This window comes from Macrotis lagotis, chromosome 1 (genome assembly GCF_037893015.1).
Source record: "Macrotis lagotis isolate mMagLag1 chromosome 1, bilby.v1.9.chrom.fasta, whole genome shotgun sequence".
NCBI classification, from domain to species: Eukaryota; Metazoa; Chordata; class Mammalia; order Peramelemorphia; family Peramelidae; genus Macrotis; species Macrotis lagotis.
The window spans coordinates 389928584-389951630 of record NC_133658.1 but is presented as its reverse complement, the minus strand read 5'-3'; the positions used below and the strand labels follow the sequence as shown (position 1 = coordinate 389951630).

Below are 23047 nucleotides of genomic sequence, written 5' to 3'. Positions count from 1 at the left end.
AAGTATAATGGGTGGGGGTCAAGATGGTAAAGTTAGTCAAAATACATCCTCCTCCATAACCTAAAACTGAATTTGGTCAAGGAAAAGTCAAGAAAAGTATTTTTTTCCCAGGCTAGAGAAGCCTAAAAAGATATATAGAGGTCTGAGTACACTGAGATGAGGACTGGCCAAGAGTTAAGTATAATACTATAAGCAGGTAGAAGCAGCAGTGAGGTCTAGTGGTAGCAGTAACAATGACAGCCTAGTGCCCCTAAATAGAAATTTCAGGAGTTCCCTGTACAAGCACTGAGAGCAGGAACAAATATCATAATTTCAGGGCAGAGAATAAGTAATAAAGTCACAAGGAGTAAGGATCTTACCTATGTAAGAAGCAAAGAAGTTGCAAAAATATGGCCTTGAGCCAGTAGTCAGAAAGAAATTGAAAATAAGTTAAAAACACAGGCAGCATCTATTAAAGAAACAAAACAGAATTACTAGAATAAGTAAAGTGATGAGCTTTAGTAATAAATTATAATGTGAAACAGGAATAAAGGAAGAAATAGCTGAGAAAGCACCTAAATGATATGAGATGAAGGGGAGGGAACTCAAAATAAATGGCCACAATTTTTTATGCAAAATATGGTGTACGGTTCTTAGCTGAAAAGGTGGGGGAAGGGAAACCAAGGGAAGTTTGAGGAGAATGGGACAGTGGGTTCATAAAAGAGGTATATTAGGATTGCCTAGTACCAGTGAGGACTCAGATGAGTTGGTATATTGTGAATCTGTAATTAACCCAATCAGAACAGTTGTGTGATTTTTCTCCAACTTCATTCTACAAGATGAGTAGGAACAAAGGGGAAGAATAGTGGGAGCAATCCACAGCTGAAGCTTGCCTAGAAAGGGAAAGGGTTTCAAGAGAAAAAAGACAGAACAGAAATGAATTAGTTCACCAAGAGGTCAAGAAGAGGAGAGAGAGAGAGCTGTTAATTCAGGCAGGAGAGGTTAATATGGGGTTAAGGGATTGGAGGTTAAAGTGCAGAGAGAGAAAAAGGTTTTATAAGGGAAGGTACAAGGATAAGGTGAAAGTATGGTCAAATATGAAAATTTCAGAATTCTTGCATACAGAGTGATAACATTTGTGGATAATGGGATGACTAAGAGTATGACCATCTTTGTGTATAGCTGAAGTCAGGTTAAAAAAAATAGTCTGTGGGAATTGAAGAAGTAGTTTTTCAATGGTTTTCGGTAGTATCTGAATCTCTGTGACCTCATTTGGGTTTTTCCTGGCAAAATACTGAAATGATTTGTCATTTCCTTCACTAACTCATCTTAATGAAGAGAAATTCAGAGAAACAGGGTTAAATGATTTGCCTAGGGTCATAGTTGCTAGTGCATGTCTGAGAACAAAGTAAAATTCAGGTCTTCACAACTCCAGGGCTAGCATTCTATCCATTGCACCACCTCAAGTTGAACTCTCTACAAACAAGGAAGAAAAGGTGGCAAGAGCAGCTGACATCTAAACTTCCTTCTTAGCTGAACTGGACAAAGGAGGAAGGAATACACACACAGAGTTGAGCAGATTAATATGCTTCATTCAACAGGAAAACATGAGAGAAAAGGGGAAAGGGAGAAGAGGGGCAATAGAGAAAGAGTATATTAAAATTCACATGACACTTCTCATTTATTAGGGCAGTTAGAAGGAGCATATATAAACAAGGCATAGGAGGGAGCTGAATATGAATGTATATTATTAAAATAAATTTAAAATTAAATTAAATTAAAATGGAGTTAATGGGGGAGAAAAGAATGTACTGGGAGAAAGGGAAAGGAGAGATAGAATGGGCTAAATTATTTCATATAAAAGAGACAAGAAAAAGCTTTTCTGATGAAGTGGAAGAGGGGGAAGGTGAAGAGAAATAAGTGAGCCTTCACTCTCATTGGAAGTGGCTCAGAGAGGAAATAATATACACAATTGGGTATAGAAATCTTTGATATCCTAGAGGAAAATAGGAGAGAAAAGAGACGGGAGAAAGGGAACTGGGGAAGGAAAGGGAGGGTATGGGTGAAAGAAAAGAGGAAGATCGTGGGAGAGGGTAATCAGATACAACACCCTTTTAAGGAGGAACAGGGTGACAGGAGAGAGAGAGAGAGGGAGAAAATAGAATAAACAGGTTTGGAGGGGAATAGGATAGAGGGAAATACAGCTAGCAATAGCAACTGTGGGGAAAAAAATTTGAAGCAATTTCTCTGATGGACTTATGATAAAGAAACACATTTTTTTCTCTCACTTCATTATTCATGGGGTTTCTCTTTCTTTCTGTGTATGTGAGGGGGATTGTTTGCTTTTACAACATGACTATTGAAGCAATGTGAAAAAAAATTAAAAATTAAAAAAGTATATTAAAGAAAGGATCAATCTTAAGCAAAACAAACTAGAAATATTTATAGCTCTTTTGAAACTGAGTTGAAAACTGAAGGGGAAATCTATTAAAAGGAGAATGATTGACCAAGTAATAATATATGAATGTGATGGAATACTATTGTACTATAACAAATAACTAATAGCATGAAACTGGAGACTTGTAAAAACTGATACCAAGTAAAGTGAGCAGAAACAGAAGAACAATTAATATAATGACAATACAATTCAAACAACTCTGAAAGGTCTTGAAATCTGATCAGGGTAATGAGCAATCATGATTCTAGAAGACTAATAATGAAGTATTTCACCTTCACCTCCTAATAAGAGGTGAAGTATTCAGTGCAGAATCAGTTGATTTTTTAAAATATGACCAATGAAGATATTCTTTTTGCTTGACTATATATGTTTGTAACAGTGGTTTTATTTTTCTTTCTTCCTGTTTTTCTTTCTCAAGTGGAGGGGAGATAGGAGAAAGTGGAAAAGGAGAAGAGAACTCTGTTGAATAAAAAAATGTAACATAAAAGAAGAGAAATTAATCAAAGGATCACAAATCTAGAATTGGAAAGGCACCTTGGAGGCCATCTAGTTTAATTTCCTCCTTTTATAGATGAAGAATTGGAGGACTTATTCAGAATCACAAAAGTAAACAGAATGGAGATTAGAGCCCAAGTCCATGAACTTAAAATCAATTGCTCATTCCAGTACAACAACAAGAAATTCTTCAGTAATTGCCAGATGCCTATGGAATATAATTTAAATTCCCCATGCTGACATTCAAATCAAACTCCAAGTTACCCTCTCCAGTTTTATCTTATACTCCCTCTTCTTCATGTATTCTAAGTTCCAAACTGCCCAACCCATTATTTTCAAGTCCTTTCCATATTCTGTCTATTAACATCTGGAAGAGCCTTTCTTTCATCTCCACCTGAAATCCTTCATTTCCTCAAGAGTTCAATTCCTGACCACCTTTACCCAAACCCAAAATAAAATTCCTCTCCCTTCTCTTCCATGCCTCTCCTCTTCCTGTATCACAGGCTTAAATTTTGTTACACCTGTGAACCTTTCTTATTTCTGCCTTCTTCTCCATTAGAATATTTTTAAGGGACTATTTTTCATCTTTGTATCTTTAGTGTCTAACATAATGCCTTGCACACAGTAGGAGCTTAATAAATGTAGTAACATTCATTAACTTTAGAAGGTCCAGATTTAAGAACCAAAGAACCAATCTACATCAATTGACAGTAAATTTTTAAAATCACAAGGCAAAGAAAATCTAAAGTGATGTGAATATTTTTATTTGAAAGTTAACTGATTTTTTTTTTACTGAGTAAAAACATCTACTATATAATGCAAGGTCCCATGTTAGAGCAAAGCAACATTGTGGAAAGAATGCTGAATTTGGAGTCAGGTGACCTGGATTCAGATTCTGGCTCTAATACTAGTACTTGCCTTCCCCCTTACCCAAGGACACTAACTGATTCCAGGGCTTGGATAAGATGAGTTTCATCAACTCTGTTCTTCTCAGCACTAACTTAAAACATGGTGTACCCATGTTATTTGAAGTTAATTTCTTTCAACTAGAAGAAAGGAAGATATATGTCAACAATGATGATGTAGGGAATTGGTCACCATACAAAGCAAACAGTTAAGCTGAGGAGACTACTAACATTCATGAATATTCAGGATATAGTACAGAGTACAGAATTCTGATCAGCTTTTTCTGGTTTTTTTGGTTTGTCTTTTTTGAGAAGTGAGGACAGAAAGAGAAAATCTGAATCAGTAGACCAGACTTGTAATCTTTCATTCCCTCCATCTTCTCTTACTGAATTCCATGGTTTTATTTCCTTGTCTCTCTTTATTTACTTTTACCAAAACTGGTCATAATTTAGAGTTGATGTATATCACTTACCATCTTTATTTTAAAAAGTCTTATATTTCCTGTCCTTATTTTTAGGAATATGACTTGAATCTTAAATTATTTCTCTGAAATAAAACCAGCAAGGAATATAGCTTAAGATGGTGGTTAGTTCATAGCAGATACTTAATAAATGTTTACAACTAACTTGACATATGTAAAAAACAAAATTTATCAATACATTTTTTATAGTTAAAAACCCCTAAAAGTTAGTTATAAATTACCTTTATTGTACATGGCCTTTAATTATTAGCAAAAGCCCCTAAAGTTGGCTACAAATTATTCTTATTGTATGTGATCTTTATTTGATAGTTTTTATAAATAAATATGCCATGTCAGAAAAAAAAATCTCCTGATAAAGAGCTCTCTGCTAGTACTATATTGCTATTTGCATTATCTGGGGGGGGGGGGCAGGATTCATTTTGACTTCAGATTATTATCCAAACTCAAAAGTTGAAAGATCAAGCAAAAAAATTAAAGTATCAACATGTACTGATTTAAAGATATGGTATGCAATCTTCCACAAATAGCAAAATAATTTTATGAAATGCAGTAGTTTGATTTTAAAATATGAACATGAATCTTCCAAAATAGACCTATTATTACAATTTACATAAAATAGTAACTTCTTGTGATCACAAAATAAAATAATAGCAAAGACAGCTCAATATTAAACTTCCAAAGATAATTCAAGAACAAAGGGCAAAGTTGTAACACTCTCCTAGAGAAGACTGAGAAGTATGTTTACATAACATCAACTACATTAACACCATATGCTGCATGCATTAAATGATTTATTGCCCAAGAACTACATGAAAATTTACTAAGAGTTATCCATTTTTATTATTCTCAGAAAAAAAGTAAAAGTAGTTCAAGAACAAGAGTATCTAAATGCAAAGATAAATTCATTACCAGGAAGTTAAGTCATTAATTAGGTGATGAATTCTTTGCCGATGGTTATCCACAAAACTAAATTCTAAAAGTTGCATACAAGTCTACTTAAGGCAGTGACCTTTTTTTTTGACCACTTGCAAATATTAATTTAACTGTTGGTACTCAATGAAAGATCTTTGTTCAAACCACATTATAAGGGGCGCTAGGTGGCGTAGTGGATAAAGCACCGGCCCTGGAGTCAGGAGTACCTGGGTTCAAATGCAGTCTCAGACACTTAATAATTACCTAGCTGTGTGGCCTTGGGCAAGCCACTTAACCCCGTTTGCCTTGCAAAAAAAAAAAAATAAATAAAATAAATAAAACACAAACCACATTATAATCTCCTCAATAAAATTCAAGAACTCTCAAAAGAGCTCAAACTAATCACCCATAAAGGGAAAATGTGGCAGATGAAGAAGACCTAGATTATTACATGCAATCAATCTTATCAATCTATGCAATCAGCTCATCAGCACCATCTGCAGATGTACATAGGCAGCTAGGTTGGAGCACTGGAATGAACAGTGGGTCTGGAATCAGGAAATCTTAAATTTTCAAATCTGACCTTAGTTACTTTCTAGTTGTTTGATCCTGAACAAGTCACTTAACTTGTCCACCTCAGTTTTCTCAACTATAAAATGAAGATAATGTTACCTAACAGGATAACTGTGAAGACTGAATTAAATCACATTTGTAAAGCAATTGGTAATAGTTGGTACTTACTTTTGTTCCTTTCCCTTCTCTGGCCCTGGAATCAGGAAGACCTGATTCAAATCTGGCCTCAGATACTTGACACTACTAGCTGTGTGACACTGGGCAAGTCCCTTTACCCTTCTGCCTCACACCTAGGGCCATCTCCAGTCAACCTGATCCATATCTGACTTGGACCCAAATGGTTCCAAAGGAGAAAGTAAGGCTGGTGATTCAGCAAAGCACCCCCTCACTCAAATCCAATTTATGTCTATGTCATAGTAACACTTCCATGAAGTCATGATCTTCTTCAAGAACAAAGGACAAGCAACAACCTCCACAACAAATTGAACTAGAAATGAAAAGTAAATGACTGAGCTTGATCAAATTTAGAAAAATGTAGTCCTTTCTATGATCCTAAGCTGTTCTCTACCACAAAACTGCTTTTTTTTTTTAGCAATCTTTTATTCCCTTATTCTAACTCAGATCTTGTTATGTCAGGTCTCAGCCTTGTATTACTACCATCATTTGTTGCTTTCACTCCTCAGATGATGCTATCTGAAGCTTTAAAAATCAGGAAGTCATTCTGACTGGAAACACTACAAATTTGTTACATAATCTCAACTGAGCCATCGTGGTGGCAAGGCCCTATCTTACTCACCACAGCTGCTTTTTCAAATCTTTTCTTCCTTTCTCATATCTCCCATAGATTCCCCCCCTTCTGAAATATGACCCATTATTTCAGGTCATTCACTGAGAGTTCCTTTTAATCCTCTTCTTGCCTCCCATTACTCTAATTCCTTACACAATTATCTCTTCCTTTATACCTGTCTCATGTGAAAAGGTGTTCGTCCTCCCTTCTACAGAAAACCCTTATACAATTTATTTGCTCTAGAAGATTGCCACCTTTATCATCACCATTCTCTCATCTACTTTCAATCTTTCCCTGTCCAGTGGGTACTTCCCTGCTGCATACAAATATGTTCAGGTCTCCCTCTTTCTCAAAATTCTTTCATTTGATCCATCCATCTCCACTAGCAATTGTCCCACCTCTCCTCCCTTTCATGGCAAAACTCCTTGAGAAAGTTGTCTGTAATCGATGGGATACCACCATTTCCTTTCTTTCATTTTCTTAACTTTACAGATAGTCTGACTTTCGACCTCATCATTCTACAAAAACTGTTCCACTCAAAGTTAACCAATGATTTTTTAACTTCTAAATCTAACAGCCTTTTCTGAATTCTCATCCCTCTAGTGTGTATACACACACACACACACACACACACACACACACACCCAGGATTCAACATTAGGTTCTCTTCTCTTCCCTCTCTATACTATTTCATTTCATCTCCCATGAAGTCAATTATCATCTCTAGGTTGATGACTCTCAAATCTACTTATCTAGCCCTAAGTTTTCTCCTGAGTTCCAATTTCACATATGCAACTGCCTATTAGAAAACTCAACCTGAATGTCTGAAAAACATCTTAAATTCAACATCTCCAAAACTGAGTTCATTTTCTTTTTCTAAATGCCTTCATCTCTTTTCACTTTTCTGTTACTACCAAAGACACTGCCACACTCTCAACCACCCAGGTTCACAACAAGTATTTCATCTTTGACCCCAAATTTTTATAATTTTTATTTGTTGCCAAAACCTTAAACTTCCTAACATCTTTTATATAGGCTACCTTCTCTCCTCTAACACTGCTACCACTCTGGTATGGATGGGCCTTTACCATCTCATATCTGGATATACCTGCTCATGGATCTTCCAGTTACTCCCTAATCCAGTACATTCTCCATTCAGCTATCAAAGTGATCTCATCAAAGGACAGGTTTAACCAAGTCCCATCACACTCCCCCAAAAATCCAATGGCTATTACCTTCAGGACCAAATTTAAAATCCCATTTAGCTTTTCAAGTCCTTTATAACATCATCTACCATTTCAATCTTCTTACTCTCCTCTATGGGTTCTGTAATCCATGACACTGGTCTTCTTGCTGTTTTTTGAACAAGACATTCCATCAACCAACTCCATGCATTTTCACTGGCTCTCCTCCATGACTATAATTGTGCCCCTCTTCATCTAAGCCTCTTTCCTTGCTTCAAATCTAAGCTAAAACATCACTATCACTCTTGATCACCCTTAATGGTGCCAGGCACTGTTGGATCCCTAGCACTTAGCAAAGTATCTGGCATTTAGGAAGTATTTTATTCATGCCTGTTGACTGACTGAACCATTATTCTCCCAGTGATGCTATATGGCTACAAATAATGTAACACAACCTCAAAAAATTAAAAATTGCAGCTTCCCCCAAGAGCATTGGAAAGATACCTGGTATTATGAAGGCATACTACCAATGGTGACTCACACCAATGAAAAGTGACATAAAAGACATCCAGAGAAATCTATAGATGTTCTGGCCTGGGTCAGATTCAGATCAATCCTCTAGTAATTTAGATTTGAGATTAGAACAAAATAACATACTTGTAGGGCATTCAAACAGTTTACAAAAAAGACTAACTTAGTCATAGCAAGAGAAGGCTATTCCAAAAAAAAATAGGTATTAGAGATATTTCCTTCAGCTAATTCAGCTGAGCAAAGATTTCTTGCCCAATCCATAATGATCCACCAGGCAAACAGAGAGCTGATGGAGGATGGAGTTCTTCAGTGTCACCTTGTACTCTAGCAACCAGAAAGTAATGTCAACAGCATGAAACTCTAGGGTCTTGTATCAACCAAGATTTGAGGATAATCCAAATGCTTTTTAAGGAAAATTACCCTTACATTGGGGAAGTGCATCAGGATATTGTCCTCAATACAGTGGATGAACAGAAAAGAATATAGACTGAATACAATCTGAGTACAGAATTATAGCTGAACAGCTCAAGTATTGTACCAAGACCCACAAAATAATAAAAGGTCTAGAGGAAGGCCTCCTCACTGGCCAGATAATATGAGGAAAATATACAGAAAACTATGAACATGAATTGCAAAGGATAAGATCTATATATTTTTCAAAATGAAGCATTGGAAGGAGATTAACAGTTACAAAATCAAAGTGCTTTAAAATTTCCAAGTATTGTAGTTATTATCATAATAAAGTCTCAAGACCACAAGTAAGTACCATAGAGTTCTACTATCCAATTCCATAACAAAGTAGGTTTGAGTATTTTATTTAACAGATGCCCACTGCAGCTTTCTCTTAAAAAGGCAACAAGCCTTCAATATAACCAATGTCCCTCAATATTACATACACCATATCATATACTTTTTAAACCACGATTTCTTGGATTCATTATCATCAAATCTCAGTTTACAATACAGAGATCCCACAATCAAATCATTCAGTCATGAGCCAATTATAACTATGAAATTGCTCTCTGACATGCTGTTTTGTCCATCAACTTTTTTCAGTACCATTCAACAAAGTTAGTCAGGACATGCTTATTGGCACATACCCAGAAAGTCTACATGGAAAAATTCTGCAGGTCAAATTCCATTTTTCCTCTAGTCACATACACATACACACACACACACACACACACACACACACACACACACACGTGTTACTATAAGCACTGACAAAAACTGGAATTAGTTGCTATTTCTATCTTGTTTTTAACACTTTGCTGCAATCCAACCTAACTACTTGCTTTGGTCTTCTGATCAGCAGTTAACTACATGATGAAACAGAGTCAAAACTGCTAAGTTAGATAACAAACTCCTAGAAAGCCCCCAGACTACATTTCTAACACTGTAATTTTAAAATCTTGGGAGAGATGTGACCTTAAAAGTCATGAATTTGAAGTTCCCACCCCAAAATTTCTAATGATCAAAAGCTATCACATAAAAGTATTCCATTTTTGGATAATTCTACTTGATAAAAAGTTCTTATTTACATGAGCTTTAGTGTGCTTCCCTGTAAACTTCAAATCAGTGACTCCAATCCTCTTTCCTAGAGTTATGAAGGATCAACCAATCTAATTCATCAATCAGATATCTGACCTTCAAATATTAAGACAGCTTTCATGTTTACCCCTAAGTATTTTTATCAGCAAGCTAATCAACCCCACTTCCTTCATTCTTTATAGGGCAGGGCTGTTAAAACTCTTTTATCATCCAGCCTGCTACTCTTTGACCACATTCTATTTTATAAAGATTTGCTTTAAAATATGACATCCAGAACTGAATATAAAATTGACTGAGAAAAAGTTTTTATTAAGCATTTACTTCCTATGCAAAATGCTGGGAATACAAAGAGAAAAGCCAAGATGGTCCCTGCTCTCAAGGAGTTCACATTCTAATAGGAGGAAATAACACATATGTAAAGTTTCAATTACAAATCAGACAAAAAAAAATTCAATGGGTCCTAAGGTATAGATCAAAGCCAATGGTAATGCATCGTTTTAAATACCATTTCCATTAATAATTCCACGCTGGTTGCTGATGTTGAACCATTTAACAGTGCCAAGGCTTTTGGTGGCAAGTACTTTCTTATTGAAGTTCCCAATACTTTTCACTTGCTGAAGAAGTGGGGGCAGAAGCACCTGCAGAGGAAGGTTGTATCTCCACAAGGCTTGCTTCCCAGAACTATGACAGCTTCAGGGGTCAGGATGGTCTCAGAGGTACTGCTATTCCCTGAGCTCTAGGTCTTACCAACCCATCAGTGACATGAATATGGTATGATGAGTGTACTGGGAACACTATTTCACTTGATCTGGACAATATGCTTCCATTAATTCAGTTTAAGACTTTATTAGAGCTAACTAGTTGAAATGTTGCTTCATATAAGGAGGAAGATACCTAGGTCTTTTAAAAATGAAATGTTTAGTCTCATCTCCCTCTCCTGCAACTGATTATATAAGATCCTAATGTAATTTATTGATAATTTCAAAGCATCTCATTGAGTAAACATAATACTGCCTTAGAAGTTGCTGCCCAAATAGGTACTTGCCATGGATTTGTTAACATCACAAAAGGTTCCTTGATAGAGGCAACAATAGAGAATTTTTTTTAATGACTGACTATTTATATTAAGTGAGACAAAAGGTGAAATAAGATCACTAAAATTATATGCCACTATGGCAAAGTCTAAATCAAATCAAAGAGAGGATTCCCTATATGGTGAGGTCCTCCAGATAATCTTATTTGCTAATAACATTATGCAGATTAAATCAACCCTGAGAAGTAGGAAGAGCTTTCCTAAGTGAGATCCATAATCATTCAAAAGAATTCAACCTATCTAAGGAAAAACAAGTAGTTGAAGAATGTGTATTTCTAAACAATCAAGTATTTAAATCCAGCTTTGACATTATACTTACTAACTGTAAATTTTGGCCTCAGTCTCTTTTGTCCCATCATTCCAACTTCCTTCCACTACTTTAGGAGGTTGGAAAAAAAAGTACCTATTTTCCTAGTTTTAAGCATACTGCCTTCTGAAAACTAGGACCCTTACCTATGATTTTCTCCTTAGTAAGAACTGAAAGTAGACCACAAAAGATAATAGCAAAAGGAAAAATGAAAAATAAAACTTATAATACAGAACTGAAAAAGCATCTAAACAAAAGCAAATGCAAACTGCCTCATTTATTTCCTCTTAGAAAAGTTATGTAGCTGTGAAATTCCATATGATGTTATTCAGTTGTGTCTGACTCTTGATGACCTTGTAGACCAAAGCATGTCAATATTTTCCATAGGGTTTTCTTGGCAAAGATAATGTAGTGTTTTGCCATTTCCTTCTCCTGTGGATTAAGGTAAACAGAGTTAAGTAACTTGCCCAGGATCACATAGCTAGTAAGTATCTGAGGCCAGATCTGAACTCAGGCTTTCCTGATTCCAAGCCCAGCTGTCTATGCACTGAGCTATCTACCCAGCTCCAAAACAGAGTAAGTGACTTGCCCAGTATCACTCAACTGGTATCTAAGGCTGGATTTGAATTCAGGTCTTCCTGATTTCAGAGGCAGTTTTCTATTCACTGAAATTTGATATACTGGGTCACCATAACTAAAAAGGAAAAAAAAAACCCTACATAGTATTTAGATATGGTAGTTAAAGACAAACAAACAAATAAAAACCACACCTGTTCAAGCTGAAAGTTATCAGTCACTAAAGAAGAGTACATAGCAATAGAACTGACTGTACTAAAGAAACCTTGGTTCAGTTCCCAGTACTAACAAACCAGGGTGTGAATTTCTGCAGCACTGTACACCATAAATTTCTAAAATTAATTAACAGCTCTGGATGCAAAGCAAAAGATAGCATGGGACAATCATTAACTGATTCTGAACTAAGCCCTGGTAAAACCCATCTAAAAAAACTATAATGCAAAGTGAACACTAACCAAGCCTAAATCAGAAGTATACAACAACTGCTCATCCACAATGGCCTAAGGTTTTGTTTTAACAAAAAGCCTGCCATAAGATGGTTTAGTATTTGCAGTTTAGAGCAGAGGACATTAGAAATCACATAGCCCAATCCCCTTATTTTATGAATGAGAAAAGAGATTAATAGAAGTAAAAAGATTTTGTCTGAACTCACCAAGATAGTTCACAGAAGAACTGGAATAAAAGTCACATCTCCCCGTTACTATTGTGGTACTTTTTCTAATATACCATAATGTCTGCCATTAATGCCTTAAGTGAAACACACAGTTTATAATACTAGCTATAGTTAACCAGAATGTTTAGTTCAAAGTTCAAGAACTATGGAAACTCCATTTTTGGTTGAAGATGAAACTCTAACAGAAGAATTCTACACAATCCTCCTTGACTACTTTATTCATATTTAAGTCATTTTAAAGGTTCAGATATCATAGGTATCACAGCATGATAAAATAAGAAACAATAAAATTAAACTGATTATAAGTGAGTCACTATTTTCTTGGTCTGTTGATATGTGTCTACCTTCATGGAACTTACAATCTAAGGAAAATATTCAAAGTGTACACTTAATAAATTATTGACAAACTGAAAGATGATACAATAAAACCCTTACCATAATAATGAAACAATTTCTTAGAGACAGTGAGTCAGTAATATTATATATATATATATATATATATATATATATATATATATATGTAAATGACCACATATTATCACTAAGCTAAAAATGAAGACCAGGCTAGCTGAGGCAAATAAAAGGAAATCGGAAATAGTTTAATAAGCAAGATATTAGTCTTGCCATAGCCAATTAGTTCAGTCCAATCCCTGTACAATTCTATTCTCTCCACTTAGGAATACTACCCAAGCCACAGAACTCCAGATTATATAGGTTTGGCTAAATAATTTATCTCTACCTTTAAAAAGCACAATTTTCTTAAGAAAGGGGATTAGATGCTCTACAGCAGGTATCAAACTTGCAGCATGGAGCCTCAAAACTCCAGAATAAGGGGATGACCAAATTAAAATGAAATTAGAAAATGTTTAACAAAATAAATAAAAATGCAATAAAGGATTGGCAATGTTAACTTATGTTTTTCTATTTGAGTTTGACATCCCTCCTCTAAAAAAACTCATTACTAATGTAAAAAAAACCTTAAATTCATAGGTATGAATTACCATCTTTATATATAAAGAATAATGCATTCTCACTATCATTATTTATGAGCTATGTATAAATTAAAGATCACTCATTGTTCCAAGATATCTGACTCCAATTCTAAAATTCCATGAAATCTACAATATACAATATTTCTCTTCTTAGATTTCTTTAACCTCTTCTAATTACTTTTACTACCATAACCACTTCATAACAATTTTAGTTCCACAAGTGGATTAGGTTTCACCCACCCCCCATTTTGGAGATTTTTATTATGGTACTACTTCATATAAATACAACCATCACATTTATTTGAAGGGGATATTTTCTTTTAAATTAATATGGGTGTTTTTATTCTGTATCTTAGGGGACTCAAATATACAAGTAAGTGGGAAAATATATTTTAGAAAAAAAAGAAAATCCTTCACTTTTAGTAACAATCAAATCAACTACCAAGAGGACAGAAGGTATATTAATGGAAAATAATGTCTTCAATTGTTAAAAAATATAATCTATTCTCCCATTTTCAGATTCATCAGAATTAAACAAAACAGCAAGACTATAATTAAAAGCATTCCTCTAAGACTATGCCAGCCATATCAATGTGACCAAATCATGTCAACAATTTATCCATGTTCAAAAAGACAGATATTAAGTACTGAAAAAATTGCATTTTAATACTAAAAAAATAAATGAAACAAATACTTACCCACATAATGCATATTAAGAGCCAAATACTTATACTGGAAGAGAGGGTTGTTATTGAGGCTACTTCTTTGGATCTGCTGGAAAAAAGAGCTGACATCCCATCTGTATAAGACATCCAAAAGCATGATGCTTGGGACCCTCAGGGCCACATTTAACACTGCCTCCAATTTCTCTCTTGCAGCCATATTTTTCTTTTTCAATAAAGTCAGAACAAACCTAAAATTGATAAGAGATAAAACAAAAAAAAATCAGCCAGTACAATACAGCTTTAAAATATAGATTTGTAAACATTGACATAATGACTATTACACATTTCTTTAAAAAAAAAACCCCGTTAGATATGATTTCTCTCTCATCACATTCAATTTGGACCAATGTATACCATGTAAACAATGTAAAGACTGGCAAATTGCCTTCTGTGAGGGGGTAGGGGGAGGGGAGGGAAGTAAGATTAGGGGAAAATTTGTAAAACTCAAAATAAATAAAATCTTTAAAAAAAAGATTTTAGGAGAAAAAAACTTTAGAGATTCACAATATAAGCTGGCTTATACATTATGACATTTTCCCCCTTTCTTTAAATTTTCTTATTGAATTTGATTCAAAACCATCTTTAAAAGTCTACTAGTTCTAAATCTAGGTAGCAATAAAGAAATGCAATAAATGGCATTTTCTCAAATTTAATTTGATACAAAAATGTATTCTCTATAATCATTTCAAAAGTTAATTTAAGTACAAACATTAAGCTGTTTAATAAAGAGATATCATAACAGCTATTTTTTGTTTAACTCTTACAACAGTTCCTTCTACAATCAATTTTCAGTCTAATTTATAGATATAGAATTCATGAATACAAAAACAGAAAGTAATGCTCTTTACAATGTTGTTTCCTTGAACTAGTAACAATTTCTTTTAGTCTTATATTTACTGAAATCTCTTAAGTATCTACAATCCAAATGGAAATATAACATTCCTGTCAATTAATTTTCCTTCATGCTAACATGCTAATGAAACAAGGTAAGTCTGATATATGTCTTGGGTTCTCAAGACATATGATCCTACTTCTAAACTGCTTCTTTTATGTAGGTGGAAGAAGGTAAATAAAGTTAAAATTATAAAAGGTATGAAGAGTTGCAGAAAAATTAATGGATAATTTATAGGGAGGAAATAATGAAAATATAAATGAGAATAATTGAGTACAAACAAGATGGTCTATTTTAAAAGAAGCTATTCATTAAAATATATAAGCTTTAAGTGGCAGAAATGTTTCAAATATTCTAATCTACTACAACTTCACTGACAGAATTAGAGAAAGGGAAAAAAGGGTGAAGAAAAGAAGAAATTACTAAAATTTATATGAACAAATAAGCTATTTTAAAAGCAAAGATAAGTCTGGGACCTGTCATAACCTGGTTATATTCCTTTGATATTTTTGCTAAGACCATTGAACAGATGTGTAGCTCTGGAAATAACTCCAGAGTTTACAGAGCAAATGGAAACATTTCTGAGGAAAATTATAGCTCAACAGATTTCAATGTTATGGTAAATATTTGTCAGTAATACTAATACATATGTGTGTGTGTGTGTGTGTGTGTGTGTGTGTGTCCTATTTTTTCAAAGTTTAAGTTTAAATAGAACTGAAATTGGTATATAATTGACAAAAATTTTTTGGTTGTTATATTATACTGTGTCCAGGGAGGCAGATTTAGAAATCACTGTAGATACACATTATCAATAATGCAATGCTGAATATTGCTGATCAAATTATTTTAGATGTATAAAAACATTCTTAATGTGTTACAAGTCCTCTTTCCCCATGCCCTAATTAGGTGAAAATAATACTAGCAATCAAATAGTTGTGATCCAAATAATAAAATGGAAGAAAAAATAACCATGGCAGCCTCTAAATACTCCTTAAAATATCTTTCTCAAACCTGTAAGAACCTCAACTGGGTTTCTAAAAACTCCTAGTGGTAGATTTTATCTGTTATACAATATTTCTACAGATATATATATATATATATGCAGATTTAAAGATATCTTTGAAACAGTTGAAGATTTATTGGTATCAAAATTGAAAATTTAGATTTTTTTTAATATTCTTAAAAATATCTTATAATTTTTTAAAAGTTTTAGAACTAGGTGACAATTAGTACTACTTGAAGCCTATCAATGGTCTGCCTATGTTTATTTCAGTGTCATTTCCAATATCTTATACTCATTTTTGGTTATCACTTTGGTTTTGGAATTTTAAACATATCAGGTATTGTTATTAGTTAATATCATAGTATAATTAAACATAAAAATTTTTTGTTTCACTGCAATTTTTATCTGTTGAGGAAGAGAAATCAAGAATTTCATGTTTAAGAAATAATGGAGTCTTCCCTTTCCAAAGCATACTTTAGAAGATCATTCTTATTATAGCTCAATTCAGAATGCAGCTTTTTTTTTATTATTATCACTATGTGTTATCACTACCTATGACAGAGAGAACAGAGCAAACTTCTTCAAACAAATAGTCTTCAAAGTTATCAATACATTTTATATGTTAGAATTACTGTCAAAATAAGAAATCAATGTCCAGGAGAGAAAAATAAGGCCAATAATGTATACTAATTATGCAAATGTCATAAATACATGAAGAATGATCTTGAACAGAGCTCAGGATACTCATTTTATAATACACCTATCACAAAGTAAATGTTCCTTGGTATTGAGGAGAGTTATATGAAAGATTCATGAACAGGAGTGTGGAAAAAGGCAAGTTTTATCCACAAGAAAGGCAAGTAAAAAATTACCCCAAATGTACTATATAAAAAAAGAAAGAAAAAATAATTTATTCAGAACCCTACCAAATTTAAGTCTCTAATTTCTTTTCCCATCTTCTTGCTGATTCTACCATGGTTCCCACCATATTGACTACAAATTCTGTGCAACTTTGTTTTTTGAAGCATGTACATGTGTAAATTATAGCATTTACTCTTTCTTTGGGGGAAGACTCAGTTCTCAAAAGGTTATTTTGTTTTTAAGTACTATGTCAAAAATTAAAATATGCTGCCACAAGATTCCATTATTATACTTTAATAGTTTAAAAATCCATATAAAGTACCTAGAGGTTCTCTAATCCAACCTCATCATCATGAGTTCTGAGGTTGTTAGAAAACGAATCTGAATTATGTTTAACCAAAATGGGTAATTACCATTCTCCTTTCCAAACTTTATACCAAAGCAACAACAACCTCTTACTAGAGGCATTCTAAGTGTCTAGAGCATCCTTATGCTGAAACATCTATCCACCCCCATAACATTTCACCTAGGAACATTCCTCTGCCGCAACAGTCCCCTTCTTTCCTCTCTGACTGTTAAGTTCCTTTGGGGATCTCCATTTTGGAGAATGGCCTGGGACAACTAATCTTCATTCCCCCATGGAGTTGTGCTTTTGATGCTCTCCTCTCCTCTCGCCATCCCACACTTTAACATTCCCTCACTTTTAGCTGCTTTTGCTTGTTTTCTTTGCCGATTAAAATATAGGTTCTTTAGAGACATGTACTTTCTTTTTTTCACTTGTACTTCAATTCCTAACCCTTAGCACAGTGCCTGGCACATAAGTGCCTAAGAAAAGCTAGATACCTGTTATCTGACAATAATATGCTTTTACAATTTTTTTAATGAACCCTTCATTCAAATAGCTAAGTATAAATACTAAAGAAAGAATAATCCCCCCCAAAATATTATTAAATAAAAAAATCTAGGGTACTTTTTTGCACTCACCCTTATAAATAACTGCTTAATCAAACTTTTTATGTTTTCATTTAAAGCCCTCTTAAATCTGGCTACTTTTTTGGACTTATTTCATATTATTCTTCTCCGTGCACTCAATGTTCCAACCAAACTAGTCTATTTACTGTTCCTTGAACTTAGCATTCCATCTCCAGTTTCCCTGCTTTTGCCCTGCCATTTCCCAGCCCTGGAAGATGATTTCTCCACCCCTTTCCCCTTGAATTGTCAGAATCTTAAGTACCACCTCAGAAAATAATCTCTTACAGATCTCCCTGATTATTAGTGCTTTCTTCTCAAATTATCATGCATTTTCTTATCAATTTATGTTACTACCTCCAGCAGAATAAGGACAAAGTTTTCTCTTTACTTTTTTTCTTATATCCTCCCAGGCCTAGCACAAGAGTCTGGTCACAGAATGCATTAAATAAATGAATTGCTGAACATCTATTTATGATACATAATCCTATTAAAATATTGTACAGTATATGCCTATAATTAAGTCATAGTCTAAGCCTACCGTTAAAAACAAGTTCTAAATAATTCCAGGGCCTTCAAAACAATCTAAAATCAACTTTATACTTAAGTCATCACTAAAGTTGAAGAAGTTAAATTCTCTAGTCAAAATCTCCCAGATCATATTTTCCTAAGCAAGGGCTATTTTTCCCCTCTTGAGTAAAATATTATCAATATTCTTTTTTTAATGGTTGGTTTAGTTTCATTAAGTTTCTGAGGTTGAACTCAAGTCCTCATGACTCCAGGGCCAGTGCTCTATTCACTGGACCATCTAGCTGCCCCTTCAATATTCGTTTTTTATGAAATAAACTTTAAATCTAAGAAAATCTTCATCTGTAACAACTACAGGATAGTGCTAATGAGTACAATATAAGAGGTACCTTAAAACTGTCTAAATTCTCTAACCCAAAAACACTAAAATATTTCATAAATGAGCAAGGGGACTATAGACCCCCCCAAAAAAAGGAAGGAAGGTAGGTAGAAAGGAAGGAAAGAAGGAAAGGGAGGGAGAGAGGGAGGGAAGGAAGGAAAAGGGAACAATAAACAATAAACAAAAATCAAATGTACAGATTCCTGCCCTATCAAACCTAAAAGTAAAATTTATTTTTCCCATGTGATCTCTTGAAATTTCTATAAAATGAAAAAAATGCTTTGAATATATTCTTAAATGCATCTTCTGCAAGAAATATTAAACAATTTTATGGTCCAAATATGGATTATAAAATAGCCAAAAAAAGATTTTTTAAAATCTCAAAATATATGACAAAAATATCCAAGAACGGGATTCCTAAACTACATTAAATGTTACATATACTTTTAGTAAATGAGCTGGTCATTACTGCTTAGAAATACTGTGAGTTTCCATAAAAATACAAGCAATTTAAGCACAATTCTAATAACACCTAACATTTCTCAGGTACAGATCATGATGTCATATAGTTCCAAAGGGAGGGAAAGAGAGAGGAAATAAGCATTTATATAAAAATGTATTATTTTGCTAAGTAAGCATTTTACAAAAATTATCTCATTTGATTTGAAAAATAGAGTATGAGACACCTGGGATCAGACTGTGTTTTCTTAACTAGATATTCATTTTGAAATGTTAACTCATTTTGTTCAATAAAAATGTAGGTACTATTAGATCATTAACCTGTTTAATTAAAAATTATCATTTCAATATTCATCTTTGTTAATTAAAAAAATTACGAAGAGAAAACAAACGTGAGGCTACAGATTACAAGATATTAAACCATAGTCATGAAGAACACAGTCGTGTCATTCAAAGTCTAAACCTATCTGCAGTAACAGTAACTGAACTATTGTTACAAAGTCAATTGTTTTTCATCTATTAGCTCTCCCTGAGGTCTTTCCCCATCAAATTATAGAGGTCCACCTACCCACATAAATACCTTAAGAAGCAGTTTTTATTTAGTTGTTCATCTTTCAAGACATTTTACATTATAAATCCTAAGGATTTCTGATGAGAAATGGGGGGAGGGGGGATTTCCTACTTTCCTTTTCTTTTTTCCTTACTTTATTTCTTCCATTCTTTCTTTCAACAAAGGCTGTAAATCAACTTGGCGGCAAATCCAAAGAAACTAGAACAGTTCACAAATTGCATAAACTTCTGCACATGCTTTAAATATAACTGGTCCGCCTCACTCCTACCCCTAGCTTGCTAACTTGGGAAGTACCTGAACACATCGACTACTAGTCTCATTTCATAATCTCATCCAAAATGATTCTTTAAAAAGATTTTTTTAAAAGATTCCACTTCTCTCTAAGCAGCAGGATAGTTTTTTTTTTAAACTCAAGGAGACACACAGGAAAGAGAAATATTGCCATCTCTGCCATAGAGCCATCAGCCCAGGTCACGACTGCAGCACCAAGAGCTCATCATTTGGGTTTGAGTCAAGATTCACTTCTGGCACCAAACTCTGTACAGTATTAAAGAGAAAGAGATGCACACACAATTCCCTCCTTCCCTTTTAAACCAAACCAGTTTCCTGTTTACAACGGGGTTGCAAAACTAAACCAACCATTAATCTTTGATGCCACCACATAGCAAAGCCCCCTTCCTCTTCCCACACCTCCCTCTAGGCTCGCGGAACTCAGATGCGTTTGAACTCCAGTAACCTCTAGCAAAGCTAGAGCTGCAAAGGAGGCGGCGCAGCCGCCTCGGGGCTGGGGGGATTACGCACTGTAAACCCGGGCCAGAGGAGCGGGCACTGGAGCCCCTCTTCCCATCCTCACCGTGGAGTCTCCACAACCGCACCCCAAACTCTCCGTTCTCCGGTTGTAGTAAAGGGTTTCGGCGGGGAGCTCATCTCTCTCCCCCCTCTCCTGGTGGGAAGGCGAGAGGCCCTGGGTGGGAAGGCTCGGAGTTGGAAGGGGAGCCCAGGGAAGACTGGTTGGAGCGGTTTTTAGAAAAGGGGGGGAGGGTCTGTAATGAGTGAGTTTTTTGTTTAAAAGGATTGGGGAAAAGATGCCCCTGCCAGATGTTCGGAGCTCTCGGGGCGGGCAGGAGGCTGAGGGCGAGGAGGTGGCGAAGGAGGAAAGGATGCCCCTCGCCCAGCCCCTCCCCAAACCCCAGCCCTCAAGAGGGAGAGCGCGGGGTCCGCACGGCCGCGGCCAAAGGAGGCCCGAGGTCGGGGCCGCGGCTGCGGGAGCCCCCCGAGGCTCCGGGCGGTTGGGAGGGGGCTGGGGGGCCGGAAGAGGCTGGGGCGGGGGGAGGGGAGGATGCTAAGCGAGTGACGGGGAGGGGGCGGGGGTCCGGCGGGGGATTTCCGAGGGGGAAGGGAAGAAGGGGGATGGGCGGCAGGCTGCGGGGCGGCGGGGCCTCGGTCACCTCAGGGCCGCAGGCCGGGGGCGGGGGCGCGGCGGCGCCGCCCGGCGGGCTCGGGGCTCCCTGCCCGGATCTCCCTGGGGCGGCGGCGGCGGCGGCGGCGGCGCGGCGGGCTCTGGGGCGGGTCACAGCGGCGGCTCCTCGCCCGGCCTCGGCTGCTCCTCCTCGGGCCGCGGCATGGGCCCGGCGGTCACCATCCTCCGCTGCCGCGGGCGCCTCTGACCCCGCACTCCCGAGCCGGGCCCATCAGCAGGCGGCGGCGGCCATCGCCGGTGCCACGGCGGTCTCGGCTCCCTCTCTCCCTCTCTCTCCCGGTTCCCCCCTCCCCCTCCCCCTCCGGGCTCTGCGGCGGCGGCGGCGGCTCCCGCCTCCTTCCTTCCCTCCTGCCTCCGATTGCGCCTGCGCACCTGCGAGCCAGGCCCCCGATGGGCCCCTCCCCCACTCCTCCTCCTCCTCCTCCCGGGAGTCCGCGCCCCTCCCGACTCCCCCGAGTCCCTTCCCCCTTCGCCTCCCCACCCCCCGCACCGCGCGCTGCGGGCTCTGGGGCGTCCACCCACGGCGTGGCTCCAGGTGCGAGAACAACCCCTGGGTGCACCAGCCAGGACGCGTAGCGCATTTATGGAGTTGTGAAGCCTACAACAATGACACGTGGACACAGTTCCCCACTCCTCCTTTTCCCTCCTCCGTCCCCCCACCCCCAGCGCTTGGACTGGAGCACACTGACATGGGCTCGCCCACGTTCCTGGACCCGGCACATAATGCGTACACACTCATGCAAAAAAAAAAAAAAAAGCAGCTACTTGAGTCCAAGAGATGCCTAATAGCAGCGTATTTTGATTTTCTGCTTTTGTTGCGGTTCATTCATTTTTGGTGGAAACAGAATCACGGGGTTCTTTAAGGAAGCCAAAATAACCCCAACAACTTGCATCTGGTTGCAGGTCTATTTGAGGGACTGTTCTTTATTAGTTGGGGAATGTCAGGTTGTTGCAAGCCACAAAGGCATACGCGTCTGTCCTCATCAATCCCTCATTCTTGATATGAACTCACCACTTATTCTTCTGAGAATCCTGCTTTAGATCAAATGGAATGCTAACACCTTCTGAATGTTGTCTTCGAGTTCTTCCTACAGTTTTAGCATGAAACAAACTTAGGGTTCAACATTAATTGATAATGTATGAATCAGAAAAGTTAATGACTTGCCCAAGGACATATAGAACAAAGGATTCAAACTCAAGACCTGTGACTAATGTCTATGAAAAATCTAAATTTGCCTTGCTTATTGATTCCCCTATATAGCTGACTTATATGTCACAGAACTTCTGAAAGTTATAAGTGAGACAGTGTACATTGATTGACTTGTGGTGTTTGAAGCTATTTTTTTAAAATTTCAGATCTTCAACTCATGTATTTCAAAATGATTATCCCACAACCTCCCATTTTGCACTTGAAACTTTTCCACCAAAGTCCACTGAAGTGCCATAGCACTGAGAAAAACTATGCATATACTACATTAAAAATGATTTTCGGGGCGGCTAGGTGTCGTAGTGGATAAAGCACCGGCCTTGGAGTCAGGAGTACCTGGATTCAAATCCGGTCTCAGACACTTAATGATTACCTAGCTGTGTGGCCTTGGGCAAGCCACTTAACCCCATTTGCCTTGCAAAAACCTAAAAAAAATGATTTTCAGGTGGGATTAACACTGATGGAACCAAGGATC

At 36.7% G+C, this 23047-nt stretch overlaps 1 protein-coding gene across 2 annotated transcripts in view; it reads right to left on the bottom strand.

The window, feature by feature from the left end:
• RNF145 (ring finger protein 145) overlaps positions 1 to 21633 on the bottom strand; it is a 109981-nt gene extending 88348 nt beyond the window's left edge. Inside the window, exons 1-2 of one of the 2 annotated variants that reach the window (XM_074212511.1) lie at positions 21334 to 21633; positions 14197 to 14411 (exon numbers count right to left, since the gene is read on the bottom strand). In XM_074212511.1, the coding sequence (XP_074068612.1) occupies positions 14197 to 14380 (184 nt within the window). In that variant the 5' untranslated portion in view covers positions 14381 to 14411; positions 21334 to 21633. Of the gene's footprint in view, positions 1 to 14196; positions 14412 to 20738; positions 21045 to 21333 lie in introns of those variants that run through there. The other variant, XM_074212510.1, reaches the window with a different exon arrangement.
• Between the last annotated feature and the right edge of the window lie 1414 nt (positions 21634 to 23047).